Source organism: Somniosus microcephalus, chromosome 7 (genome assembly GCF_052327205.1).
Source record: "Somniosus microcephalus isolate GS21.2 chromosome 7, FLI_Smic_1.0, whole genome shotgun sequence".
Lineage (NCBI taxonomy): Eukaryota > Metazoa > Chordata > Chondrichthyes > Squaliformes > Somniosidae > Somniosus > Somniosus microcephalus.
In genome coordinates, this window is record NC_140993.1 from 138,547,430 (window position 1) to 138,571,221 (window position 23,792).

The 23,792-nt window shown below is 45.1% G+C and overlaps 1 protein-coding gene across 2 annotated transcripts in view; it reads right to left on the reverse strand.

Moving 5' to 3' along the window:
• Positions 1 to 23,792, reverse strand: part of nsmaf (neutral sphingomyelinase (N-SMase) activation associated factor) — a 103,831-nt gene that overhangs the window by 66,210 nt on the left and 13,829 nt on the right. For both annotated transcript variants that reach the window (XM_085992997.1, XM_085992998.1), the window contains exons 2-9: positions 19,389 to 19,478; positions 18,138 to 18,216; positions 11,820 to 11,887; positions 11,683 to 11,719; positions 7,756 to 7,806; positions 5,353 to 5,424; positions 1,931 to 1,978; positions 1,446 to 1,498 (exon numbers count right to left, since the gene is read on the reverse strand). In XM_085992997.1, the coding sequence (XP_085849123.1) occupies positions 1,446 to 1,498; positions 1,931 to 1,978; positions 5,353 to 5,424; positions 7,756 to 7,806; positions 11,683 to 11,719; positions 11,820 to 11,887; positions 18,138 to 18,216; positions 19,389 to 19,478 (498 nt within the window). The remainder of the gene's footprint in view (positions 1 to 1,445; positions 1,499 to 1,930; positions 1,979 to 5,352; positions 5,425 to 7,755; positions 7,807 to 11,682; positions 11,720 to 11,819; positions 11,888 to 18,137; positions 18,217 to 19,388; positions 19,479 to 23,792) is intronic.

Here is a 23,792-nt window from a genome sequence, read left to right on the forward strand (position 1 = left end):
CACAGAGATCTTGGAGGGTTGTAGGGCTGGAGGGATTTTAAAACAAGGTTGAGAATTTTGAAATCGAGCCGTTGACCGACCAGGAGCTGATGGAGCTCTGCGAGCACAGGGGTGATGGGTGAACGGGACTTGGTGCGAGTTAGGACACGGGGCAGTGAGCACAGGGGGTGATGGGTGAACGGGACCTGGTGTGAGTTAGGACACGGGTCAGCGAGCACAGGGGTGATGGGTGAACGGGAATTGGTGCGAGTTAGGACACGGGCAGCAGAGTTTTAGATGAGCTCAAGTTTACGGAGGGTGCAAGGTAGGAGGCCAGCCTGGAGAGTGTTGGAATAGTTGAATCTAGAAGTAACAAAGGCATGGATGAGGATTTCAGCAGCAGATGAGCTGAGGCAGAGGTGGAGACGGGCGATGTTCTGGAGGTGGAAGTCAGCGGTCTTGGTGATCGAGAAGATATGGAATCCGAAGCTCTGCTCAGGGTCAAATAGGACGCCAAGCTTGTGAACGGTCTGGTTCAGCTTCAGCCAGCGGCCAGGAAGAGGGGTGAAGTTTGTGGTAGGGACCAAAGACATTGGCTTCGGTCTTCCCAATATTTAACAGCAAAGAAGGGAGCTATCCGTTGTCCAGACACCACACTCTTGGACTCTTCCCAAAATCCTTTCACCTTCAAACGCCTCCTCAAAATGCTTTAATCATGTGTTTGGCTGTTTCCCCTAATTCTTCTCATTCTGTCTGGCTCTGTGAAGGCCATGGGACGTTCACTACATTAAACGCATTATATAACTGTAGGCTGTTATAGCAGTGGTTGGGCAAATACAACAATGTTATTTAAAGCTAAATTATTTATTATTGAAGCTAAATTTAACAGATTTGCTCTTGGGTAGCTGGTAGTCTAAGTAACTAGCCATAAACATTTATTTATTTGTTGACTATCAAATACCATTTGTTCCATTTTCATTAAAAAAATCATAGCATTAAAAATATTCTAAGACACAACAAAAGACAGTGAAATAAAAGAGGAAGAATATTCACATACATTGTCAAGCATCCATGAAAAAGGTACATCAAAACTAACATACTATGCTTCAGTACCTGGTTCTTAATTTGTCCAGCATTCATAACCTAATTCATGGTACAAATATTTCAGAAATTACAAAAAAAGATTTTTTTACTTCATTTCTACTATTGTGTTACATGCATTCATTAGTAAAGCATTACCCAGTAATAAAATCACTGCACAGTAATCAGCAAGAACCAAGTGTTATAATCAAGTACTATTAGCACTCCCCACCAAAAATGACTTAAAATTAAAAGCAGTGGAAATTTCTATTTAGATACTGGAAACCTGTTCTCAATCTTGTGCATTAGATCACAGAACAGCATTCACTAGACATATTAATAGGTTGAGTATTACACATCTGATCATTATATCTCGTGTACAGTACCTGTTTTTATCAAATGAAGTCCTAGCCAATCGAGATTGCAAAATGGCTGTGATCTACAATGGGAGAGGGGGAGAGAGAAAGGTATGAAGAGGAAGGCAGGTTTTATCCCAGAAAATGTTAGTACAAATAAAATTAATGTAATGAGCTAAGATTAATCCAATACACTAGTTTTAATGTCTATATATTAAATTAAATGATACTTAAAGAAAGCACAATGTGTCGAAGAAGCTACTTCATAACAAATAGATATGCACACCTTTCTAAAATTTACAAACTCTGCATTCATTTGATTACAATTCATGAAGTTGCACACAAATTTAAAGCTAAGAATGATATAGGAATGGATTTTTGTTTGGAGTGCTTTGCTGCTCAGAATCCAAGTAGCCTGCTGTCCGAATCTCGAGTTAAATTCAATAAAACAAATAGAGCTACATCACTTGTTTAAAAAAACCATGAACTTTTATTTTCATGCAGAAATCACTTACCATGGCAATCTGGTCTGCCATTTTGTCCAACTGAGAAGCTCTGTGAAGCTATGAAAGAAACATTCATAATTAAACATTTTAGAGGTTTATTATAGAACTAAAGTATTTTAACCAAAAATACTCATATTGGTTAAGATAAACATAAAGCAAACAACGTCAAATACTTAGGCCTAGATATTTACTGGGGCGGAGTTTCGGACAGGAAATCCGGAAGTCTGCATTTCCCTGTAAGCATTGCGTCTTTTGGCCCCTACAGGTTTGTCACCTAGAAGTCAGCCTGATTGATCAGCTTGGCTTCCAGTTGAGCACTCCGGAGCAAGCCACAGGGGTTCGGGAAGCAGCATTCCTGCTCCTCCTGGCCCACAAACAGTGCTTTGAAGGCATTTACCTTCTCCCCGAAGCTGTCCAGCCTGGGAAACCCAGCCACCCACAGTAAAACCTGCAAAGCAGGTTAAATCAGAGGCTTCCAGCTTCATCAATATATTTAAAATGCTAACCTGCCTCCTGGGAGCGGGTTGGCTGCTTGCCCCTTGCCCCGCCTCCGTAAAACCCAGAAGTCGGCAGATTCGAGCTCGCTTCCCGACTCGCTCGGAATTTTTCCCAAATTAACGCCCTCCCATTTTAAAATTCCACCCTTAGTAACTCAGCTGATGCTGTACGCAACCATTTAATTAAATTCCCATGGCAAGGCAAGGTCATCATCTGGGGCTTGTCCATAAGAGTACGTTGCTGCTGCCAGCTTCTTTCAACCGTTATGGTTCAGGGTTCTCACTTGCACCTCATTGGCAGTAAGGACCACGATGTTGAGAACTTATGTTGTCATTCCTATTCTGGGTCTGCCTCATGGCCTTTTCCATGTTGGTAGTGGTTTGATGGTGAATGCTCTGGTCGAGTCAGGCTCAGAATGGTGCATATTAACGATTTGGAGGAGGGGACCGAGTGTAACATATCAAAGTTTGCAGATGATACTAAGATGGGGGGGAAAGTAGTGAGTGAGGAGGACATAAAAAACCTGCAAGGGGACATAGACAGGCTAAGTAAGTGGGCAGAGATTTGGCAGATGGAATACAATACTGGAAAGTGTGAGGTTATGCACTTTGGCAGGAAAAATCGTAGAGCAAGTTATCTGAATGGCAAGAAACTGGAAAGTACTGAAGTACAAAGGGATCTGGGGGTCCTGGTGCACGAAACTCAAAAGGTTAGTATGCAGGTGCAGCAAGTGATTAAGAAGGCCAATGGAATGTTGGCTTTCATTGCTAGGGGGATAGAATATAAAAAAAGGGAGGTATTGCTTCAGTTGTACAAGGTATTGGTGAGACCGCACCTGGAATACTGCATACAGTTTTGGTGTCCATACTTAAGAAAAGACATACTTGCTCTCGAGTCAGTACAAAGAAGGTTCACTCGGTTAATCCCGGGGATGAGGGGATGGGCATATGAGGAGAGGTGGAGTAGATTGGGACTCTACTCATTGGAGTTCAGAAGAACGAGAGGTGATCTTATTGAAACATATAAGATTGTGAAGGGGTTGGATCGGGTGGATGCGGGGAGGATGTTCCCGATGATGGGTGAAACTAGAACTAGGGGGCATAGTCTTAGAATAAGGGGCTGCTCTTTCAAAACTGAGATGAGGAGGAACTACTTCACTCAGAGGGTGGTAGGTCCATGGAATATGCTGCCCCAAAAAGCTGTAGAAGCTACATCATTACATAAATTTAAAACAGAAATAGACAGTTTCCTAGAAGTAAAGGGAATTAAGGGTTATGGGGAGCGGGCAGGAATTTGGACATGAGTCTAGGTTCGGATCGGTCATGGCCCTGTGGGTAGCGGAGCGGGCCCAGGGGCCGTGTAGCCTGATCCTGCTCCTATTTCGTGTGTCTAATTCTGTTAGATTCAGGAGATGGTTCTGTGATAGTAGATTGGCAGTTAGGATCAGATCAGCCATGATCTTATTGAATGGCGGAGCAGGCTCGAGGGGCCGATTGGCCTACTCCTGCTCCTATTTCTTATGTTATGTTCTTATGAGGTGCCCATACAAGAGGAGTTTGTAATGATCAACCAAACAGGACAATGATGGTTAATTAGGATGCGTAAAGTCTCATTTAAGATTTTGTTCTGAGGCTTAACCTTTAGTAATGTGCGAAGCATCTAGAATCGAATCCATCGATTTGCCTATTCATTACTTTGGTGTGGGCCCAAGTTTCTGAGCTATGTTTAGATATGGATATTACTAATGCGTTGTAGAGACATACTTGGAGATTTGCAACTTATGTTTGATCTCCATATGTGGGAGAGAGTTTGTTGCAGAGCTTAAGTGCAATGCACCTACAGCAGGTCGAAAAACAGTCTCCATTGGAGGAAATCATGTCGCCTAAGTAAGTGAATTGTACCAATGATTCCACTGTCTTGAATGAATCGTCATCTATTATGAAGGTAGCTGGAAAGACATTGTGACATATAGGGGTCGATTTTCAGTGTGCCGTGAGACGGGCTTTTAGGCGTGCGGGGGGCTAAAATCCTGAATTCGGGGGTCCCAACACCATCCCGCCCAAAACCCGCCCCCACGTAAGTTTCAAAGGAGGCGGGTAACCGCCCCGCACTGGGATCCGCCGACCCGAGGCAGGAAGGGATTAGTGCCAATTAACTGCCTGTTAACAGGTAGTTTTTAGCCTAATCCCCATTTTGAAGGTTGTCATGTGGGATTCCCAACGGCTCCAAACCACGCCAAGTTAGAGGAGGTGGGCCATCGGGTTGAAGGACTTGGAGGGGTCGAGATGTCAAGTGTTCAGGTGAGTGATGGGTGCACGAGTGCAAAGGTAAGTGTGTTTGGTGTGTGTAAAGAAGTTTAAATTACCTGTACTTACCTTTACAGCCTTCCTTCCTCTAGGCTTCGGGAGTCCATCATTCAGCCGGCACAGAAAGCAGAATGGCCGCGAGCTGTCAAAAGTGACAGCCTGCAGCTTTCAGTGCCAGAGAGATTTCTAACTGAGTCTGTGGAGAAGGACTCAGGTTAGAAGTAAGACTGTCGGTGTTTGACAGCTTCAAACAGCTGTGAAACACTGATATTTCATCTGTCAAGACCTCTTGACAGATGAAATTTCAGTCTGTGACGTCACCTGTTGCCGGGTGGCCCTTAATTGGCCTGCTGAGCCCGCTGGGCGGGCTCAACAAGGTCAATCAAGGGAAAATCGCGTGGATTGGCTGGACGTCGATGGAGGCGGGACTAAAACCCGAAAGTTGTAGTCCCACCTCCTTCCCGACTTCTGAATGAAAATCCAGCCCATAGTCACTGTCGAAGCTGGTCCTCATCCACTTTTTTCTGTTATTGACGTTGTGATGTAGTGTATGGTGGTGAACTGAAATAACATTTTACAAGGAATCACAGAATGACTCAAAAGTACTTTCACTTCATAACATTTTACCTGAAGTAAACTTTGCACAACATCTTCTGCTTTTGAAGTGTCCTCTATCCGGAAAACATAGTCCTTTGGGCCCTAGTTAAGAATGAGATGAAATTACTTAAATTACCCAAATTACTTTGAATCAGTTTATTTAAAAATTTCTCCTGTGCAGTTCACTCTAACCATGCCAAAATATATATTCAACTTGTCAACGATACATGAACTAAAGTGCACAGTACAGGGAAAATGTAATCACTTTAAAATGGGAGACATTTCTATTTTATGTGATTTATATAGGCTAAATTCAATTTTTTTTAAATGGCTTCAGCCAGCTATATCTTTGAGAGATCTGTGTGAGGATCCCATTGTTCTTTTGTAAAGTTGGTTATGTGGTAACCAATACATGTGAATGGATACACACAATTAGACCAAGACATCCACATCACATTCAAAGAGAAACGTCTGCCCGAAAAAGTTCCCCCCCACCCCCATCCCTTGTTTCAAAGCACATCAGGGTACATAAAATACTGAGCCTTTACAAGAATCCATTATGGGGCATTACTCCATCCAGCTATTAAAGTCTCACCTCACAATGCAGAAGAACTGTTAAAACTCTCACTTTGTTTTCTTCAAACAAATGGTTTTAAAATGAAAACATTGAGGCATAAAACACAACTGCAAAGTTTTAGTTTCAGCAAAAGCAACTAACCTCCTAAGGAAAACTACCAACTGCATTGTTCACAAGCCTCCCATTTTGAAGGTCTATCAAGAAACAAATTTATTACATTTACAAGTCTTGCTGCCTATCAGACTAAGGATACCATTCGAAAATGGATATGCTGACCCCTTGTGGACTGATTTTATTCTCTTTCAGTTTCTTTTGGCTTCTGTGCATTACTTAGACTGTTACAAAATCTGACCAAACGGTTTAAGCTTTTGCGCACTGGTCTGACAGTGTTTTATTGCCCACCTTTGAGAGGGAACAGGATAAAATAAGTGGGCATCCCACATATTCTTCAATGGGCAATATACTGTAATTAGGGGTTAATTTTTGAACCTGGCAAGGTGGCTCAAACAAAAATGCAGGTTTTGGTTCATAGGAGCCTTGGTCTATTTCTGGAACTGCTGTAATGACAAAAGTGTTGGGAAAAGCTTGCACTGCAATGTTTCATCTAATTTATGCCCAAGGTTGATATCTTCCCTCCCCTCAAAAATGTGATCCAATCTGCAAAACTAGACCTGGTCCCTAAATCTAAAGAATGCACTTAGAATAGAAAAATGTATGGAGGAAAAATTCGGTAGCGACCATTTGGGTTGCTAACAACCCAGCGAAAAATACCACTGGCAATCGCTAACTTCAGTTTTAGCGCCCCAAGAGGGAGATGGAGCACTAATTCAAGCACTCCACTTCCTTCTTAGAGCGCTAACCTCGAGAATCGGGCGGTGCGTTCTGCAGCACTATGCACTGGGCCACATAGCGCTGCCGCATGGAAGGGCTCTTCCCCTCATTAAAGGGGAGGGGCGAAGCCCATAACTCTGCGGGGCCCTACCTGGACCACCAAGGAGCAGGGTGCCGGGCTGCTCAAGTGGAGCCAGATCGCAGCACGAACCCCGCGTTCAAAGACGCAACGGGTCGCAAGAAGGCGGACAATTTTCTTTCCCCCGCCCGCCACCTCCCCTTTAGTTACCGCCCCGCAAGCCTCCTGCCGCTTCGTTCCCGCCCCCTGAATCGGCCGCCGTCATCGCCCGGCGCAGATTCAGGGGGCGCGGGCCAATTTTGCAGGCTGTGTGAAAACGGGGAGCTGCGCACGGTGATGACGTCATCATCGCCTGCGCAGCAGAGCAGGCCGCTACCAGTTACCGCCACCGCTAAACTCCCGCTGAATTTAGCAGGAGTCGTTAGTGGTGCCGCGCCCGGACGGAAAGTCGCTTGCGCCCAGTTAGCGTCCCCCGGCAAAATGATTTTGAAAGAATTAAATTCAAACACACAAAAAAGTGGTTTTTAATGGGTAAGTAGAATTTAAGCTATTCACCCATCTTCAACCACGTTTTGATGAGGTGGATCTACAGTAATAAGGCCACTTGAGACATTTACAAAACAAACTGGGGCCAATGCAATTTCATTTGTCTGGCATAGATCTACAAATACCACATCTTCAAAGGTCAGTCTGCTCAATTTCATTTCAAACGAGTTACAATGAACTTCTGATCAGATCACACTGAACTATACATCAAGAGATCATTACAAGCAAAGCATATATCAAATACAGTGGGAGCTTGCTGCAGACATTAGACATATTTTAATGCAAGTTAAAATCATTTTGTTCTTTCACATGCTTAAATTTAGTGCATACATACACAGAATTCAGCAGTTCATTAGCAAGGTTAATAACTAAGGAAAATAAGGGAGACCCCACAACCTACTCTTTCAATTTTATATGGAGCCACTAGACTTTGTTCTTTGATTAAACAGATCTAAAAGACAAAACAAAACACAATTACTGCCAATGCAAAATACAAAAGTTCAAGTCCCCAAATTCCAGCCTTTAACTGCAACTTCAAGAGTAAAATCAGCTTTAGTTGGTAGCTTACCGGTCAGTGAAAGTCTGACACATACAATGTAATGCAGCCAAGTTGTTTCTAATTATTGTACTGGAGTAACTGAAGGGCAAGATTTCCCTTGCAGCCCTTATGTTTCCTCCACTTCCCCAAAGTTGTCACTGAAATATGCATCATCCACACGCAAAATGGCAGGCAGATGGTCCTGTTCTCAGGCTTCAGAGATTCAAGATTCTGAGGGGGATTGACAGGGTAGATGCTGAGAGGTTGTTTCCCCTGGCTGGAGAGTCTAGAGCCAAGGGGCATAGTCTCAGGATAAGGGGTTGGCCATTTAAGACTGAGATGAGGAAGAATTTCTTCACTCAGAGGGTTATGAATCTTTGGAAATCTCTACCTCAAAGTGCTGTGGCTGCTCAGTCAATGAGTATATTCAAGGCTGAGAGAGAGAGATTTTTAGACTCTAGGGGAATCAAGGGATATGGCGATCGAGCGGGAAAGTGGAGTTGAGGTCGAAGATCGGCCATGACCTTATTGAATGGCGGAGCAGGCTCAAAGGGCCGTATGGCCTACTCCTGCTCCTAATTATTATGCTCTTATGTTCCACTAATGCCATTCTGAAGCTGTCCAGTTTTTTCCCCTCCATCCTGTGCCATGCCAAGCTGGCACAGCCAAGATTAGAAACTCAGCAGGAGCACAGACATGAGCCCACACTCCTAACTGCTCTATAACACATGGATGTGCTAATGTGTGCCCTGTAATAATATAAAGTGATAAACTAGAAATAAATAATACTAATTTTTCCAGGATTATTGCTAAGTTTTAAAGTTTTCCTTTGTTTTAATCAATACATAATACCTATGTTGAAATTGGTTCTGGCAAGGATACAAAAAATTTAGAAAACCACAGGGCATTAAAACTTTAGAATGAAAACAATGCCATATTCCTCAAGATTATTCTGAAACATTTACATTTTGCAAAGAGGAAAAATTATTCACCTCCAAACACGATTCAGGATTTGCAGCATTTCTACAGATAGCAGGGCCAGGATTTTACTAACCTCGGCGGGTCTGTGGCGGGCGACGTCGGTGGTGGGTCCCGATCCCGCTGCTGGCTCCATCCCGCTCTGAAATTAATTTCCTTTGCTGGGGCTTGTTAAGCCCGCCCAATTAGAGGAAGCGGGTCTGGTGAAGTCATTTGATGATGCGTCAATAGTTGGTTTCCTTAAAGGGACCATGGCCAACTTTCTTTTGACATTTGTGCTGTCAGTGTTCTACAGCACTGAGGTGATGCAAACACTAACAAGCACTGCTCAGAGGTGCAGGGCTGCACCCAGGCTCTCCCCATGACTCCCTGCATATTCTTATGGAGGGAGTCACAACACACAGGGAGGTCCTTTTCCCTTCCCATGGGCAGAAGAGACCTCCCCAGGAAATCAACTCAGCCTAGTTGCACATTGCAGAGGAGGGCACAAGCAGGGATGTGGTCAGGTGGACCTTGGTGCAGTGCTGCAAACATTTCAATGATCTCAGTAGATCACGAAACGTTAGTACAAAGCCAAACTCAACCTCATCCTGCTGTGCCTCTCATCACATCCCCATCACTCTGCCTTCCCTACCCTATTCCTGCACATGCTTACTCACACCAACTTATCTTGCATCTCCACCCATCCCTATCTACATTATCACATCCCCAACTCACTAGCCACCCCTCACACTCACCCTCATCCTTGTGCAATCATACAAACTAACAACACACAACGAAAGGCAGTTGTGTGTTTTATGCAATGTTCATGTAAAGTTTCTGTTAATGTGCTGTCAAACACTGAAACCTTTATTTTCAACACTTTGCGTTCTTGGACAGATTTGTGTGCCCTTTTGGAAGTGGCTTGGTGAGTTGCAGTGAATGATGAGACAGAACGGTACCCACCACCCCCCCCTCCCCCCGCAATGGTCATGGGTGTGAATGGAATGGCTTGGGCATTGTAGGAATGCTTTATTGTGTTGGTGTGGGGTGGTGCCAGCCTGGTGCATCATGTGGCAGCCAGGGTTTACAGCGTCAAGTGAAGTAAATGTGGCCAAGGTGAGGCCATCCCGGGCAGCAATGTGCTCGGGTGCTAATGCTCTCTGTCCTGTGCAGCATCAGGTGATTGCGGAGAAGGTTGTTGGTGTTGTTATTGGTGCCGTTGGTGTGCCTGGTGATGCTGGTCGTGGTGGGATTCTGAGGACCAAGGTGAGAGAGTATAAAGGGCACCCATGCTGATGTAATAGATGGCAGGTGAAGTAGAGATAACAGAATTGATCCGTCAATGGTGAGAGAGGTAATGACGTCAGACTGGATGGAGACTTGTGTAAAGACTTACAGCATGGTGAATCTGTTGTGGAAATGCAGTGAGGAGGAGCTTGTGGCTGAGGGAAGCTATCTCTGTAAGGTGAGAGTTTTTACTGTACATTTGAAGCTGTCAACTCAACAACTGATTCAATGGCCACTGAACACCCGCCTCAGCTGGAGAGACGTGGGCCGCGGCCGGCGTGGGCCCCGTGGGCCGCGGCCGGCATGGGCCCCGGCCGGCGTGGGCCGCGGCCGGCGTGGACCCCGTGGGCCGCGGCCCCCGTGGGCCGCGGCCGGCGAGGACCCCGTCCGGCGTGGACCCCGTGGGCGAGCACGTAAAATCAAAAGATGAGCTCAAATGTATTCTTAATAATCTCTAAACAAGGTCATAATTACCTGAATTGGGTCCCCCGCCACTACGTGTCAGCTCTGCTCAACGCTGACAGACCTGACATTGGGAAAGTTGCATGGTGGCGGGTTCACAGTGGAGTCCCGACCCGCTAGGGAAAAAAACACTTTCCCACCCGATCCACACCGATCGCACCCGCTGACCCCCCGCAAAGTCTCGGCCAGGTGTTTGGAGAAGTTTTAATGATTCCAGTGCATGTAATAAATGTATGTTATTGAACTTAAATACAGATGCCTTTTAAATAATGATAAAGTAAATTAATTTGGGCTTTATATTATCAACTTCTGAGCCATTTATCCACATAGCCGAAATAACAAAATTTTACTTCAGCTAAAGACATTTTGCAAAATGCACAATGCAGGTGTTAAAGGAGATGCTTCCATACACAGGGAACGCTTCTGAGATTCAATCTTCAAAAGGATTTACTTAAGTTCCATTTTGCTATGTTGGAGAGCACCCTGCAAGGGATGGGATTTGATACAGGAAACACCAAATTCAATGGTTCAGTGCTGCAAGTAAGAAAGGCTTGAGGCAAGTCTTGGCCAGCCCACCAAACAAGCCCTTAAAGTGGATTACAGAGGCTGCTGAGGCTAGATATGCCAGTAACCCTGCTCCAACTGTCCATGGAAAGCCAGCAACCCAGATGCTCTCAGACCACTCCCTCCCAGCTTAGTAAATAGCCCCTCATCACCAAGCATCCAATGCTGCAACCTCCAGCCTGCTTGCCAGAGTCCAGTGTTGCTACCTTTCCCTGCTCTTGGTTGTAAACCAAACGAAAGAGAGATAGATTAAAAAGAGAACAGTAAGAAAGGGGAAAAGAAAAAGAGCAGGGAAAGCGAGGGAGAAAAAGAGAAACAGAAGTGGAGGAAGGAGGCACTGAGCAAGCAATAGAGCACAAGAACACGCAAGTGATAGACTGAGTGAGAGGGGAAGTATGAGCATGAGAGACGATGACAGCCTGCGAGAGGAAGGGTGCGCACGAGAGACAGAGTGCACGAAAGAGAAAAAGCACACACACAAGAGAAATAAAGATGGAAATATTGAGTGCATCTTACCTGACAGCACGTGATGATGAATCCACAAATTCGATTTCTGAAAAAGCATGATTTATTACAAATAAACATGAATTCACCACTGGCCATTGTACCTCACATAAAATTGAAAGCCTGTACATAGATATGTCTAAACTCACTCTTCAAAAGGATTACTACTGTTCTTATCTTCTATCTCTTCAATTCTGCTGCAGTCTCTGAAAGGGAACTGCAAATTTTCAAAGGTTAGTGTACAGCAACAATTCCAATCTCAAAGTTATATGCAAGGACTGGAGTTCAAACACAGGAAATTACTATTCAATCGAAGAAATGTAAAGACTTTGTACACAGACTGCTAATGTCAGTCTTCACAATAAAAAGTGGAAAGATTCCCATCTTAGTTCAAAATTGTACATGTATAAAATTATTTTACATATTGGGTACGAATACAGCGGATCCTTGTAGAAATGCTGACTGAGAATGGATTGGAAAGCAATGGTTTTCAAACTGAAATTTGCATATCCTAGGGTCAACGAGATCTTCCCAAAGGATCCATGAGCACCCGCAATTTCAACAGATCAGCATCCAAGCACAATGGCCTGAATTTTAATGGGAGGCGGGTTGGGAGTGGGGGGGGGGGGTCTCGGAAATGGTTGGGAAACCCAGGAAAATGGGTTTCCTCGCAGGCCATGTCAAATTTAACGGCAGGGCCTGATTTGCATGGAAAACCTCTGCACTAATAGCACGGTTTACTATTAGTATATTGAAGGTGACTTTTGGAAATTTTAGCAGAAGGGATCTGTGGAAATATACCAATATGTGCAGGGAGTCTCTGATAGAAAATTTGAAAACAACTCTTATAAAGAGGTAGCAAAATACTGCAGATGCTGGAACGCCAACTCTCTGACACCTCCTCCTACCTCCACCTAGACCATGACCCCACTACCGAACATCAAACCACCATTTCCAAGACTGTCACTGACCTCATCTCCTCTGGAGATCTTCCCCCCGCTGCCACCAACCTCATAGTTCCCCAACCCCGCACAGCCCGCTTCTACCTCCTTCCCAAGGTCCACAAACAGGACTGCCCTGGTAGACCCATCGTTTCAGCCTGTTCTTGCCCCACGGAACTTATCTCTTCCTATCTCGACTCTATCTTTTCTCCCCTTGTCCAGTCTCTTCCCACCTACATCCGCGACTCTTCGGACGCCCTCCGCCACTTTAACAGTTTCCAGTTTCCTGGCCCCAACCGCTTCCTTTTCACCATGGACGTACAATCCCTCTACACCTCCATCCCCCACCAGGATGGCCTGAGGGCGCTCCGCTTCTTCCTTGAACAGAGGCCCGTCCAGTCCCCATCCACCACCACCCTCCTCCGCCTGGCTGAACTTGTTCTCACATTGAACAACTTCTCCTTTAACTCCACTCATTTCCTCCAAATCAAAGGTGTTGCTATGGGTGCCCGCATGGGTCCTAGCTATGCCTGCCTTTTCGTGGGCTATGTGGAACAATCTTTGTTCCAGTCCTACTCAGGTCCCCTCCCTCACCTCTTTTTCCGATACATTGATGACTGTATCGGTGCTGTTTCCTGCTCTCGCCCCGAACTAGACAATTTCATTCACATTGCCTCCAATTTCCACCCTTCCCTCACCTTCACATGGTCCATCTCTGACTCTTCCCTTCCCTTCCTCGACTTCTCCGTCTCCATCTCTGGGGATAGACTATCGACCAATATTCACTACAAGCCCACTGACTCCCACAGCTACCTGGACTACACTTCCTCCCACCCCGCCTCCTGTAAGTACTCTATTCCATTCTCCCAGTTTCTCCGTCTCCGCCGTATCTGCTCCGATGCCACCTTCCACACCAGTGCTTCCGACATGTCTTCCTTTTTCCGCAACCGAGGATTCCCCTCTACCGTGGTCGACACGGCCCTCGACCATGTCCGTTCGATCTCCCGCACTTCTGCCCTCACCCCTGCCCCTCCCTCCTGGAACCACGATAGGGTTCCCCTTGTCCTCACCTTTCACCCCACCAGCCTCCACATTCAACGGATCATCCTCCGCCATTTCCGCTACCTCCAAAGTGATCCCACCACCAAACTCATCGTCCCCTCCCCTCCCCTTTCAGCATTCCGTAGGGACCGCTCCCTCCGAGACACCCTAGTCCACTCCTCTATCACCCCAAACAACCCTTCCCCTGGCACCTTCCCGTGCAAGCGCAGGAGATGTAACACCTGCCCCTATACCTCCCCCCTTCCCACTGTCCAAGGCCCCAAACACCCCTTCCAGGTGAAACAGCGATTTACTTGTACTTCTTGCAATCTAGTATACTGTATTTGCTGCTCACGATGCGGTCTCCTCTACATTGGGGAGACCAAACGCAGATTGGGTGACCGCTTTGCGGAACACATCCGTTCAGTCCGTAAGGGTGACCCCGAGCTTCCGGTCGCCTGTCATTTTAATTCACCGCTCCATTCCCACTCGGACCTCACCGTCCTTGGCCTCTTGTATTGTTCCATGGAAGCTCAACGTAAACTCGAGGAACAGCACCTCATCTTCCGATTAGGCACTTTACAGCCTTCCGGACTCAATATCGAGTTCAACAATTTCAGATCATAACCTCGGCCCCTATTACTTTTTTACATAATAAGAACATAAGAAATAGGAGCAGGAGTAGGCCAATCGGCCCCTCGAGCCTGCTCCGCCATTCAATAAGATCATGGCTGATCTGATCCTAACTGCCAATCCACTATCACAGAACCATCTCCTGCATCTAACAGAATTAGACACACGAAATAGGAGCAGGATCAGGCTACACGGCCCCTGGGCCCACTCCGCTACCCACAGGGCCATGACCGATCCGAACCTAGACTCATATCCAAATTCCTGCCCGCTCCCCGTAACCCTTAATTCCCTTTACTTCTAGGAAACTGTCTATTTCTGTTTTAAATTTATGTAATGATGTAGCTTCTACAGTTTTTTTGGGGCAGCATATTCCATGGACCTACCACCCTCTGAGTGAAGTAGTTCCTCCTCATCTCAGTTTTGAAAGAGCAGCCCCTTATTCTAGGACTATGCCCCCTAGTTCTAGTTTCACCCATCATCGGGAACATCTTCCCTGCATCCACCCGGTCCAACCCCTTCGCAATCTTATATGTTTCAATAAGATCGCCTCTCATTCTTCTGAACTCCAATGAGTAGAGTCCCAATCTACTCAACCTCTCCTCATATGTCCATCCCCTCATCCCCGGGATTAACCGAGTGAACCTTCTTTGTACTGACTCGAGAGCAAGTATGTCCTTTCTTAAGTATGGACACCAAAACTGTACGCAGTATTCCAGGTGCGGTCTCACCAATACCTTGTACAACTATACCTCCCTATTTTTATATTCTATCCCCCTAGCAATGAAAGCCAACATTCCATTGGCCTTCTTAATCACTTGCTGCACCTGCATACTAACCTTTTGAGTTTCGTGCACCAGGACCCCCAGATCCCTTTGTACTACAGTACTTTCCAGTTTCTTGCCATTCAGATAATAACTTGCTCTACGATTTTTCCTGCCAAAGTGCATAACCTCACACTTTCCAGTATTGTATTCCATCTGCCAAATCTCTGCCCACTTACTTAGCCTGTCTATGTCCCCTTGAAGGTTTTTTATGTCCTCCTCACTCACTACTTTCCCCCCCATCTTAGTATCATCTGCAAACTTTGATATGTTACACTCGGTCCCCTCCTCCAAATCGTTAATATAGATTGTAAAGAGTTGGGGACCCAGCACTGACCCCTGCGGAACACCACTAGTTACTGATTGCCAGTCTGAGAATGAACCATTTATCCCAACTCTCTGCCTTCTGTTAGATAGCCAATCCTCTATCCATGCCAGAATATTACCCCTAATCCCGTGATTTTTTATCTTAAGCAATAATCTTTTGTGTGGCACCTTGTCAAATGCCTTTTGGAAGTCTAAATACACTACGTCCACTGGTTCCCCTTTATCCACCCTATATGTTACTTCCTCAAAGAACTCCAGCAAATTTGTCAAACATGACTTCCCCTTCATAAAACCATGCTGACTTTGTCCTATTAAATTATGATTATCCAAATGTCCTGTTACTGTCTCCTTAATAATGGACTCCAAAATTTTACCTACCACAGATGTTAGGCTAACCGGTCTATAGTTTCCAGCCTTCTGTCTACTGCCCTTTTTAAATAAGGGTGTTACATTAGCAGTTTTCCAGTCTGCCGGGGCCATTGCCGAGTCCAGGGAGTTTTGGAAAATTATTACCAATGCATCCACAATCCCTACCGCCACTTCCCTCAAGACCCTAGGATGTAAGCCATCAGGTCCAGGTGATTTATCCGCCTTGAGTCCCATTATTTTACCGAGTACCACTTCCTTAGTGATTTTGATCGTGTTTAGCTCCTCCCCCCCCTTTAGCCCCCTGTTTGTCCAGTGTTGGGATATTCTTAGTGTCTTCTACTGTAAAGACTGATGTAAAATATTCATTCAGTGTTTTTGCCATCTCCATATTTCCCACCATTAATTTCCCGGTCTCATCCTCTAAGGGACCAACATTTACTTTAGCCACTTACTTACTTATAATTTTTTCCACCCCTTTGTTTTGGGTCCTCCTTCCCCCCCCCTCTTTTCCTTTTGTTTCTCTCTCTCACCTGGCAGCTGTCTCTTACCTGCCAGTACACTTCACACCTAATCTCAGCTGCCTTTTGTCTCCACGGGCCTATTACCATCTCGTCTGGCTTCGAGTACCTTTTATTGTCTCTATTGTTCGCTCGCAGCCTTGCCTTCGATCTATTTTATTTTCTTTCCAGTTTTGAAGAAGGGTATCGACCCGAAACATCAACTCAAATTTCTCTCCACGGATGTTGCCTGACCTGCTGAGTTTTTCCAGCATTTTCTGTTGTTATTTCTTATAGAGGTATTTTGTAATACAATTAAATATAAATTTAGATGAAAACTTCTGATCATTGCCATATTTTGTACCTATTTCTACTTTAAAAAATGGATGAGTCGTGAAGTAAGGAATTTCATAGCACAACTTCTGCATTACCACCTACAGCTACAGCACCTATTTCAATGACACTAACCCATTAAAAAAATTAAACTATTACATCGTCAGGTAAGAATCGCTCAATCTTTCCATCTTTATTTCTCTTGAATGTGTGCTTTTTCTCTGTTGTGCACCCTGTCTCTCGTGCACACTCTTTCTCTTGCTTGCTCTCTCGCATGCTGCCACTGTCTCTCATGCTTTTAATTTTACATAATGAACATAAGAAATAGGAGCAGGAGTTGGCCAATCGGCCCTTTGAGCCTGCTCCACCATTCGATAAGATCATGCAGGTCTTCTACCTCAACTCCACTTTCCCGCTGTATCCCCATATACCTTAATTCCTTATGTATTCAAAAATCTAACGATCTCTGCCTTGAATAGACTCAACGACTGAGCATCCACAGGCCCTCTGGGGTAGAGAATTCCAAAGATTCACAACGCTTTGAGTGAACACTTTTAAATGAAATAATCCCATTTTATTTGTGGCAATGTCTATCCTGGCCAAAACCACAGAAAACATAGCACAACTTTGAGTGTACATGCGGCCAAAAGCCAACTTAAGACCGTAAGTATCACCCATCAAGAAAAGCACTTCCTCAGCTCAATCAGCCTTTCTTCTAGTGCAACTGTGATAAATTTCTTCTTTCTTTGCATACACTTTTATATATTTGGAAATCTTGTGGCATTTTGCATAGCCAATCGGAAGAAATACTCTTTTATCGTTACCTGGCTTGTGTCATCTTGTTGCTGCTTTTCTCCCTCATCTGCTTCAATTCCTCTTTCTGTCCCTCTCTTTCCTGGTTCCCTCCCTCCCCACTTCTGTCTTCTTTTCTGCTTTTCCCTCTTATGTCTTCTTATGCTTGTGTGTGTCTCTTTCTCTTCTTCCCTTCTGTACTTTTGAATGGGAGCTGGTGGGTGGAGTGGGGTGGCATGGCATTGTATGGGAGGGAAGGGTGCTGTCAAGAGCCACAGGCTACGTTATTTGCAGGTGCAGACAGGGCTGCAGGTGGTGATCGGCAATGGGATCTGGGGAGCCCGGTATATTTTCTGGTTGTGGGTGCAGGCTGCTGATTGGGGCAAGAGGATAATCTGGCCAGAGACAAAGCCTTGAATCTGAAGCCAGAAGATGATCACACCCAGGGAAAAAAAGTAATATGAAGGGAGTTGCTCTGTGGAAGATAGCACCATCTACGTTGGAAATGCAAATTATGAGCTGGAAGGACTAAAAGGTAGAGATAATAAGTATATAGTCAAATTTAAACCTTACCAGCATACACCAAAATACCCAGTTGGAAGGAATAAGTGTGCGTTATATTTAAAAGTTTTCAAATATTGTAGCGATACATAAATATTGACCAACATACACCAGGTACTGTAAACATGCAGAACAGTTCTTACTGACTGTACCTTTAAAACAGGTTCTGATATTTGATCTGGTTCAAAGATCAGTGATTTGGAACATATCTTCAGGGAACCTTTAATTGTTCTGTAACAAAAAAAAGGCATTTATAAGTGTTGGTGTCAGATAAACATATCATGATGGATAACTATTATAGTGAGCACAGGCCTATGCATCTCTGTCTGCCCCACAGCAACTGGTCAGTCGGAACCAGAGCAGAAAGTAAAAAAGAAAACTTTCCCCCATTGAAAGTGTTACTATAACATGGATACACAGATGTAAGCAAAAGAAACAACAGAACATCGAAAGAGATAAGGAAAAAGAATCAAACAGCAGTGTTGTCAAGTGTGCTGTAGACTTTCTTATAAAACATGAAATCCTAAGTACGAGGAACTTACTATGGTTTTTAACACAACCCAAAGCTAAACAGATTCAGTTTCTTATCAACTGTAAAGGATATAAAGAAAATAAGCATCAAGTATGACAAACACTTGATTGGGACACACAATCCTTTTCATCAGAAACTTCTTTAAGCAGACAGGTAGAAGGATTTTCTCTGGATGTGAGCATTTTATGTTGGATCGCACACCACAAAAAGATTAGATATAAAGATGTTAGTTGACATTTTTTTTAATAAATCAGAATGATTGGAGATATGCCACAAGTGCTGATAGCACCCCCACCCCCCAGTACCTCACTCAAGTGACCATCCATCTTGCAAGTGTGGATATTGGCAGCCTATGCATCCAGCCTACTCCTAGTCTCACCTGACATTTATATACATCCATTTCCAGCAACAGTCACCAGATAGCAATCGGAAGTGGGAGCCCGCACTGAGTCGTCTTCTCCCAAGCCCAGGGTGACAGAGGCCAATTGTAGCATCTCTGCTGGTTTTTTAAAAATTGCATTATTTAATTATTTCCAAAAATGTTCAGAACATGGGCCAAGTATTTGGCCTTTAACCACCTGGAACAAGGACTAGAAATTCAACTCACTTTCTAGCCTAGGGCAAGCTTAAAAATAAGAGTAATTTTCTAACTTGCAAGCAACTTCGGGGAAAATTATCCTCCAAATACACTGTGGTCGGTTTCTTTCTTACCCTAGAGATTAGCTGCTATACTTCACACAGCCTCCCATTTGCCATGGGAAGTTGAGGCACTTCAGCAGTGCTGCTTGAACACACCAGTAGTAAGAAGCAGGTACCAATTACCCAACACAATAACTTGAGTCGGCACTTCCAGAATTCATATATATAGTACCTTTTTTCTCCTTTGTTGTTGGTAAATACATAATAAAATGTGTGATGGTCAAAGTAATACTCTTCGAGGTCAAGCAGCAGCAGAGAAAACCTGCGATATAAAAAATAAATATGAATCAGGGCGCCAAAAAAATTAATTTCCACTTCCAAACACCAAAGCTTTATATTTAGGTTATTGCTTAGTAGATATTAAGAGGAACAGCCATAAGATTTATACACAATATATTTACACACTAGGTCACAGCAGCTTTTAAATAAAACATATACAAAATACTGCATTCAGGAACCATGCAGCCATAACATTACAGAACTAAAACGGATGTCCCTCAGATACACACACATGCGCGCAATAGAATATATCATTATGCATACACAACAAAATATAAAGAGAAAATTCTACCAACAAGCCAAGCATATATACAACATATATAGCAATTTACTTCAGAAAACAAAGAATTGCACTAAAACATCAAGACTGACTATTTAAAAACTCTTCTGAAAGTAAAACATTGGCTCTAAATTTCCTGGGAAGGTTAACGTAAATACGACGCATGAGCAGAGTTGTGCCGTTTCCCCTCCCCCACCGCCCGCAGAAATTTCCGCGCAAGTGACTTACTATAGTCTTACACTGAAACATCGATACGTGCGAATTTCCTCAATTATTTGCGCTGTTCCCAAGTTACATCCACTGAAACCCAACTTAGCTGATTAACATTGCTCTGCCCCCAAGCATAAGTTTCCTGCATTCACGCCAGTTCTGAACAGCATAAAGTTACCAATATTTTAGGCGCATCAGGATCCAAAGACAATATTTCTGTTGTTTTAAAGCGATTTTTTGCTTTTTCTTTACCGAGACCTGCAAAGTATTTTCTATATCCTTGAATGCTTTTTTATCGCATCAGAATCTGATGCATTAAAAAGAGAAAAGCTACACCTGCTTTTTTTTTTTTTATAAACACACTGTGCTTAATGTGCATGAATGATGGTTTGATAGTGATATGAAAATTAAAGTTTGAAGCTAAGATTAATAGGGACTTAAAGAAAGAAAATGGCATATATCCCACACTTTCCTTGAGCCACGATTGCTTGCACTGATTTTCACCTGTTCTATATCAGTCTTCACATTCTGCTGTAAGCTAATACAAGTCATAGGCCTAGAAATTCGGTGGGCTGCGCCACCAGTTAGCGCCCAAAGAGGGCACTTAGTGGCTTTAGCGCCACTGGCCACACACCCCACGAAATTTAGCGGGGCGCTAATGGCGGCGTTAGCCTGTAGCGCTGCGCCGCCACCGATGATGTCATCGGTGTGCGCAGCGCCCCGATCGCAATATTGGGGCGCGCCCCCCGCTGTAACGCTGGTCGCAATCTGCGACCGGTTCAGGGGGGCTGACCTGCGGCGGTAGTGGCGCTAATTAAAGGGGAGGTGTGGGGCGCCCATTTTTATTGCTGGCCGCCTGCCAGCACCTCCTCGCGCCGCCGTCCCCGGCCTCCTGAGCACCCCCCCCCCCCCCCGGGCAGTGCCGGCTGCGTCCCAAGAGCCTGGCACCTCTCCTCGGTGCCAGGCTCTTTTGCCGGCACTCGCGATCTCTGATCGCGCTGGTGCAGGCCCTGCCCCTTTAAGAAGGGGAGGAAGGCCTGCAGTACCGCAGCGCGCCATGCCGCAGCGTGTGGCGCTGCGGCACGTTGCGCTGCGATATTCAGTTTCAGCGCCCAAGAGGGACGCGCGGCGTCTTGAGCAGCGCCCCGCTTCCGTTTGGGGCGCTGAAACTGAAATCGCGCTGGCACAATCGGCTTCTTCCGGGGCGGAACTTCCGGTGCCCAGGTGAGCTTGGCGCCAAATTTCTAGGCCATAGAATCATAGAAATTTAAGGCACAGAAGGAGGCCATTCGACCCATCGTGTCCACGCCGGTAGAAAAAGAGCTATCCAGCTTAATCCCACTTTCCAGCTCTTGGTCCGTAGCCTTGCAGCTTACGGCACCTCTCAAGAAATTTTTGTGCAAGTTACTGTCAGCAAGATCGGCATAGAAACCAGGATAAAATTTGGTGCAAGTCAGATCGAGAAAATTACAGCTCAACATTTCCTTCCAGACAGAAGTTTGCCTTGTGGCTGATTATGCCATAAGCTTGTGGAAGGACATCACCATTCCGGGCCATGTGGTATCTGAGCCGTTAGTAATTTTAATATTTTACCAAGTCTAAATGTAAGTGTAGCAAATAGCTGGACTAACCCTTTCCTGTAGACCTCTCTTTAACAAGAACCTTCCTAGTAATGGTAAGCTGAAGCAGCAGTTTGGTTAAGCTGAAGCATTTGCAACCATCTTCAGCCAGAAGTGCTGAGTGGAGATCCATCTCTGCCTCCTCCCGAGGTCCCCACCATCACAGAAGCCAGTCTTCAGCCAATTCGATTCACTCCACGTGATATCAAGAAATGGCTGAGCACACTGGATACAGCAAAGGCTATGGGCACCAGAACTAGCCGTGCCTCTAGCCAAGCTGTTCCAGTATAGGTACAACACTGGCAGCTATCTGACAATGTGGAAAACTGGCCAGGTATGTCCTGTCCACAAAAAGCAGCACAAATCCAATCCGGCCAATTACCGCCCCATCAGTCTACTCACAATCATCAGCAACGTGATGGAAGGTGTCATCGACAGTGCTATCAAGCGGCACTTACTCACCAATAACCTGTGCACTAATGCTCAGTTTGGGCTCTGCCAGGACCACGCGGCTCCAGACCTCATTACAGCTTTGATCCAAACATGGACAAAAGGGCTGAATTCCAGAGGTGAGGTGACAGTGACTGCCCTTGACATCAAGGCAACATTTGACTGAGTGTGGCATCAAGGAGCCCCAGTAAAATTGAAGTCAATGGGAATCGGGGGGAAAACTCTCCACTGGCTGGAGTCATACCTAGCACAAAAGAAGATGGTTGTGGTGATTGAAGGTCAATCATCTCAGCCCCAGGGCACTGCTGCAGGAGTTCCTCAGGGCAGTGTCCTAGGCCCAACCATCTTCACCTGCTTCATCAATGATCTTCCCTCCATCATAAGGTCAGAACTGGGGATGTTCGCTGATGACTGCACAGTGTTCAGCACCATTCGCAACTCCTCAGATAATGAAGCAGTCCATGCCCGCATGCAGCAAGACCTGAGCAACATTCAAGCTTAGTGTTGTATCCGTGTGTTAATGGAGACACGGAATGCAGGAGTTGGTTTAACATTTGTTTACTGAACAAAGTCTGGAGGTGAACTAAAAGATACAAGATGCTATACAGGCTTATATACCCGAGTGGTCACTACCGGTATTACAGTACACAGGGGCTCTTAAAGGTACATACACTACAATTCCTCCCCTTTTAGATAATTAGTACATAACATTTTAAGTAATCATTAATTAACATGTTTACAAGAACAATAATCTACACATTTGCTGCAGTTAATCAATTATAAGTCAGTCTCTCTGGAGGCTTCCTGACTCGGTCCGGATAACGCCTCGGTGGTGTAGTAGTTTTCGGTGGTGTAGTAGGTTCTTTTGGCAAGGTTGATTCGGCTTGAATGCCAGTGTCGGGTTCATCTGGTTCCAGTATCACCGGATCGGAGGTAGATACTATGGGTATCGCTGCTTCATCATTAGGCGTATAGAGCTGTGGTGTAGGTTGTCCCTTTTCGGATGACTATAATCTGGTCAGCATGGCGCCTTATTATGCTTTCACCAATGTCCATGGTATACATCAGCGGTCCTAGTCGTGTGCAAATAGTTCCAGGCTGCCATTTCTCAGTACGGTAGTCCCGGGCCAAAACTTGTTGACCTATCTGGAAGGTTCTAGTTGGCCTTTCATTCATGCCTTGAAATTGCCGGTTCTCTACGACCCTTCTGATGTTTGGCTTGATCAAATCCAGCCGGCATCTTAGTCTTCTATTGAAAAACATCATGGCGGGAGTTTGGTTTGTAACCACGTGTTGCATTCCTGTACGCAAACAAGAAGTTATCTACCTTATGTTGTAGATTTATGTCTTCATTACCCATGGTCTTTATGGCCTCCTTGAAGGTCTGGACAAACCTTTCAGCTAATCCATTGGTGGCGGGATGGTATGGGGCGGACGTGTAGTGCTTAACCCCATTGTTTTTTTAAGAACTTCCTGAATTCTTCGGACACAAATTGCGGTCCATTATCAGAACAGATCTGTTCAGGCAGCCCATTCCTGGCAAATATGGTCCTTAATACTGTGATGGTTTTTTCCGTGGTGGTGGAGGACATCTTTATTACCTCCGGCCACTTGGAGTGTGCATCAACCGCGATTAAGAACATTGAGTCCATAAATGGACCAGCAAAGTCGATATGTGCCCTTTGCCATGGAGATGAGGGCCACTCCCATAGATGTAGAGGGGCTTGTGGTGGGGCGT